We start from the raw sequence: 6,000 nt of genomic DNA on the forward strand, positions 1-6,000 counted from the left end.
TTCATGCTTCAGCCTCATCCAAGCTGTGTCATTCAGACACTATATGGTCTCCTCATGCTGCCAACACCTCCACGCTGTGTCATTCAGCCGCTATATGGTCTTCTCAGGCTGCCAACACCTTCACGCTGTGCCATTCAGCCACTATATGGTCTCCTCATGCTGCCAACACCTCCACGCTGTGTCATTGAGCCACTATATGGTCTCCTCATGCTTCAGCCTCATCCAAGCTGTGTCTTTCAGCCACTATATGGTCTCCTCATGCTGCCAACACATCCACGCTTTGTCATTCAGCCACTATATGTTCTCCTCATGCTTCAGCCTCATCCAAGCTGTGTCATTCAGCCACTATATGGTCTCCTCATGCTGCCCTCACCTCTACGCTGCATCATTCAGCCACTGTATGGTCTCCTCATGCTGCCATCACCTCTACGCTGTGTCATTCAGCCACTGTATGGTCTCTTCATGCTTCAGCCTCATCCAAGCTGTGTCATTCAGACACTATATGGTCTCCTCATGCTGCCAACACCTCCAAGCTGTGTCATTCAGCCGCTATATGGTCTTCTCAGGCTGCCAACACCTTCACGCTGTGTCATTCAGCCACTATATGGTCTCCTCATGCTTCAGCCTCATCCAAGCTGTGTCATTCAGCCACTATATGGTCTCCTCATGCTGCCAACAACTCCACGCTGTGTCTTTCAGCCACTATGTGGTCTCCTCATGCTTCAGCCTCATCCAATCTGTTTCATCCAGCCACTATATGGTCTCCTCATGCTGCCAACACCTCCACGCTGTGTCATTCAGCCACTATATGGTCTCCTCATGCTGCCAACACCTCCATGCTGTGTCATTCAGCCACTATATGGTCTTCTCATACTGATGCCACCTCTAGGTTCTGTCATTGTGCCGCTCTGTGGCAGTGATTCTAAAAGCGATGCCGGTAATCTGCATATTATTCTGAATTACAGTATTATTTCACTACCCCAGCACACTCCATATGTGTGTTAGAACAGCCCAAATCAAATTTTTCAAAAGTTCACTCATCTCTAATTATTATATTCAGAGGGTGCAATTTTTGGCAGTTTTATTTCTGAAGGTACAGAATGTGTCAGAGATATTCTCAGAGGGCACGGAGAGTCAGGGTTTTATTTAGAGGGTACAGTATCTGGCAATGTTATTTTCAGAGGGAACAGTGCGTAGCAGTGATATATTCAAGGGTAAAGTGTCTGGAAATGTAATATTTAGAGTGGACAGTGTCTGGTAGTGTTATATTCAGAAGGCACAGTGTCTGGAAGTGTTCTGTAAGGAGAGTACAGTGTCTGGCAGTGTTATATTCAGAGGTAGCAGTGTGTGGCAGTGATATATTCAGAGGGTGCAGTGTCGGCTAGGTTAATATTTAGATGGTACATTGTGTGTAGGCATTACATTCAAGGGGCACAGTGTCTGGCAGTGTTATATTTATTTACTCATTTTCATTTTTTTCCCCACTTAATGTATACTGTACTGTATGTGTTTAGAAACTAAGGATCCTATTACAAAGCCCGAGCCTCTCTGTAAACTAGCACAGATCCTGTACATCATTGCTTGTATACAGAGAAAAAAGCATAAGTAGCAGGCAGGTAGTGCCACACGAATGTTCATGGAGCCAATTGTTGGCCTCAGCCTTTAGCCTTAGGCTGGGTTCACATATATCAGTTGTCCGACATAGTTTCCCGCCAGCATAAACTGGAGGGAAACTAATGCTAGAACTGATCCCGTTCATTTGAATGGGACAGTTCACAATTATCCAGCGTCCCAATATTGACGCCAGATGGTTAGACACGCCGGACAGCATCATACAGGGGAACACAGCTTGCTGCGTTACCCTGTCCGGTGCTAGAAACAATTGACACCAGATGCCATACAACTGATGACAACTGATGCACGTTGTCATCAGTTGCATCGAGATTTAGGATGAGTTCACCTATGCCGAATGCTGTGAACCCAGCCTTACATCCCCTATTACACAGGAAGATGTGCAGCCAATAGACGATTATTTTTTTTTTGCAGGTCAAAGTCAGATCTGACCAGAGGTGATTTTATTAACTTTTTTTTTACTTCTTACTAGTACCATAAGCAGTTTGCTGGTATAAGGCATTGTGCTAGTACACTAATGCAGTGTATTTTTTCTGTCAGCAGAATAACCCGACTGTGCTGCAGGCACCAATGGCAGGCCTGGGGGCATTTAGAGAGCCTCCATCTGCCATGAAAACCCATCAGCACTGGAGATCATGGTGCCGGGAGGTCAAATGGTAAACGACTGATGAGGACTCCTTACATGCAGCGGTTATAATTTGCCCTGGGCATGTAAGTGGTAAATCTACCAGGAGTGGTAGTTAAAGCGGGACCCTGGCAGTCATTCTGATAGCTGAGCTCCTGCAATCCCTGCCTTATTCTAGTCCCGCTATAAATCTAGGGTAAATAGAATAAGTACCTGTATCAGCAGTCATTAAGAGTTTAATCATCATTATTATCAGCAGTTAAGTTTTTTTTTAGATCAGGGCTTTGTTTGCAGCCCCTTCCTCACTGTGATCCTGCTGCTCTTCCTATAGTCTACTGATGCTTGTATGGATTTCTGCCTATACTTTATAGACTTACTGATAGGCTAACTTAAAGTGTAGGGGGAATATATTTTGGTGCTATATAATAAAGAAATGATTATGGAATAACCTGACCATTCAGTCCAGCTCTCAAACTGCTTGAAAACATTAAAGGGGTACTCCGCCCCTAGTCATCTTATCGCGGGCGTCCTGCCGCTGGGGACCCCCGCGATCTTCCTGCAGCACCCAGCCTTTGTTTAAAGCGTCGGGTGCAACCTTAGAGCTCCTGACATCACAGTCATGCCCCTCAATGCAAGTCTATGGGAGGGGGCATGACGGTGGCCATGCCCCCTCCCATAGACTTGCTTTGAGGGGGCGTGGCTGTGATGTCATGAGCGGGCCATGACTGTGACATCACGAGCCTCCGCCCCACATGACCAGTCATCCGTCATGGAGCGAAGCTCGCTCCATGCACCGGATGTCTGTGGTGCCACAGCCAAGATTGCGGGGGTCCACAGCGGCGGGACCCTCGCGATCAAACATCTTATCTCCTATTTTATCTACCCCTTTAAATCTGATCTCTAGCTGGTAAAACCCAATGTGACAACATGGTTTAACTATTGCCAGTTTTAAGAGCATTACTTTATCATCGTGGTAGAGGAGATTGACTGACTCATTTTCACTCATCATAGAAGTAGTGGGTCAGAATCTCTAACCAACGTATTGAGGCCATTTTCTTTAACAGGAAATGTGGCATATGCAATAAACAATGACAGGATATACATTCTATTATTTGCTATTGCCTTGGCAGAACATGTTCAAGTCACACTATTCTCTGCCCTTTTTTTGTGACACATTTGAAAATTGGCATAAATTCACAGAAATTAAACCAACCCAGTATTTATTTTTAACATGGGCAATTGACAGACAAGTTTTTCTTTGTTACTAAATGTGTTTATTGTGCTGGTAAAAAAAACACATTCTCACAAAATAATCGTTAAAAATAGAATTCATAATTTTATTGAAACATTTACAGTCAAGAAAGAAATGGCACATTCCTAAAAAGTACATACAATTTCTGGACTGTAACATTGCAAGAGGGCCTGTCAGCTCTCCTGATATGTCTGTTTTTGTAAATAGTTGAATTCCCCTATGAGATAATTCTTGATCAGCTTTTCTAAAGGTCCCCATACACTTTAGTTAAATGTCTGCTGAATCTATGGGGCTGGCCGACTGTCAAAAGTGTAGGGGGGTTCTCCGCAAGAATTGAGTATGGTGGATTTCAACCGGTTGACCATTTTGTTCTCAGAGAGATACATCATCACCAGAGCTGTCTGACACACGTTTACCTCTCCACTCTAGTTTGAGAACACATGAATGGTTAACCATACTGAATGTTCATGTGTATGTGAGAGAATGGCCACCTTTAGACCTCTAAGTTGTGCAGTTCCTCCTATAATTGTATTGATAACTGGGCATTACCGATTCCTTTGTATTAAGGATATGTTCCTTCCCAACTAGAAGTAACTTGATAGGGAGATTTATCAAAACCTGTGCAAAGGAAAAGTTGCCCAGTTGCCCATAGCAACCAATTAGATTGCTTCTTTCATTTTGCAGAGACCTTGTTAAAAATGAAAGAAGCGTGCTGATTGGTTGCTATGGGCAACTGGGCAACTGTTTTTCTAAAACAAGTTTTGATAAATCTCCTCCCGAGTGTGTTGGGAGAACACTTCTAACTGGTAACAGCAAGTTATCAATTTAAAGACAGACTTATGAAGTGTGCTGTTAGGTAATTTAAAACTTTTTGAACAATATTGTATTGTGATAGATTAGATGTTTTATTTCTGTAACCCATAGATGTTCAAACTGTGTACCTCTATAACTGTTGATAATGACGTCCCATAAAATGATGTTTTAGGTTTAATATTTAAGTTTTCAATGTTTAACATAATATTAGTTAATTTTAACGGAAATGTAACTGTTCTTATTGGTAGGAATAATTTAAGTTAAAATGAAAATTTAAAGGGGTATACTGGCTCTGTAGAAAAAAAATATAGCATTCCCTGGTAAAATAGAAAAATAAATATATTACCCTGCTGGTTCTGCCACAGTTCCATTCCTCCTTCTTCTGGTCCTCCACTGCACGGTCTTCAGACTATTTCTGAGACAAGCACTCGGAGCAGGACATACCCACTCAGAAAACCACTTGCTTCAACAGTTAACTGTCTCGGTGAGTGATTGACTAAGTGGGAAAGGCCTGCTCTAGCCTGAAGGAGAATAGGTAATAGGTAAGAATAGATTTGTTTTCTATTTTACCTGGACCCTGACACTATATTGTTTTTTTCTACAGTGTTAAAACCCCCCTTGTAAGTTTGCAGATTATTCCATTTAGTGCACCTGTTTAAGGGTATTAAACTATAAAATCTTACCACCATTGTCTAGTTTTGTGGGATATTTGTATTAAAGCTTTGCTTTAGTGATTTTATGGGCTGCTATGTTTTTTTGGCTTTTCTCATAGATCTGTCTTGCTGATGTCGATCTATACATGCTTACCTTATTAGTGACATTTTAACTTAGAGTAAGTATCAAAATTTGTATTAGAAAGTTTATTAATAATTCAATTAAGAATCAATGGCTGTGGGGTAATTGCCTAAAAAAGAAAAAAAACATTGATTATTTTATTGGCAAGTATCAAAAATGTAGAGCAGCATTCTTAAAAAAAAGGCTTATCTGATAACACAAGTGGCATGTAATGATAGTCTGATCCCTGAGATCCTCACTAATTAGAATGCAGTGGCACTGAGACAGGAGAGAAATTGGCAATTTCCTAGGACCACTGCCACATTGATCTTGCAATTTTTAGGGGTCACAGTGGTCAGACTTCCATCAACTGGACTTTTTTGGTTAACCAACTTATGGCTATGTTCACACGCAGTATTCTAAGTTTTGTTTTTAGTTTTTCCCAGTGTTAGTTTCACTCCTGGTTTTGATAAAAATACTGACAAATGACGCCCAAACATATATGTATAAACTCAGGCACAAAAAAATCCCATATATTTATTTTTTGCTTTGTGCATTTTTCAAATGATTGTATAAAGATTTTTTTCTTTTCAAAACAGTGGCCCTGATTTACTAAGAGTGGATTGTAGTTTTCTTTGTGGGTTTTAAATCCCTACAATTTTTTTTCCACAGTATTTACTAATGTTTCCCTACATTTTGCACTTTTCCCTACGTTTTGCTTTTTTTTTTTTACACATGCTCTGATCTGTCTGGTTTTCCTCAGCGCAAATCCACTACATGCCCCCTTTTCAGTGACCACACCCACTTTTCGAGACAGTCATGCCCCCTTTTCGGGCTTTCTCAGTTAAATAGAGAGTTAGTCTGTTTTTTTCAATTCTGGCACAGAATCTGGTGCACAACCTGA

At 41.4% G+C, this 6,000-nt stretch overlaps 1 protein-coding gene across 1 annotated transcript in view; it reads right to left on the reverse strand.

The window, feature by feature from the left end:
* LOC130356371 (acidic mammalian chitinase-like) overlaps nt 1-4,722 on the reverse strand; it is a 66,649-nt gene extending 61,927 nt beyond the window's left edge. Inside the window, exon 1 of the mRNA XM_056557805.1 lies at nt 4,669-4,722. Within this exon, the coding sequence (XP_056413780.1) occupies nt 4,669-4,693 (25 nt within the window). The 5' untranslated portion in view covers nt 4,694-4,722. The remainder of the gene's footprint in view (nt 1-4,668) is intronic.
* Between the last annotated feature and the right edge of the window lie 1,278 nt (nt 4,723-6,000).

Source organism: Hyla sarda, chromosome 2 (assembly GCF_029499605.1).
Source record: "Hyla sarda isolate aHylSar1 chromosome 2, aHylSar1.hap1, whole genome shotgun sequence".
In the NCBI taxonomy this organism is placed as follows: domain Eukaryota; kingdom Metazoa; phylum Chordata; class Amphibia; order Anura; family Hylidae; genus Hyla; species Hyla sarda.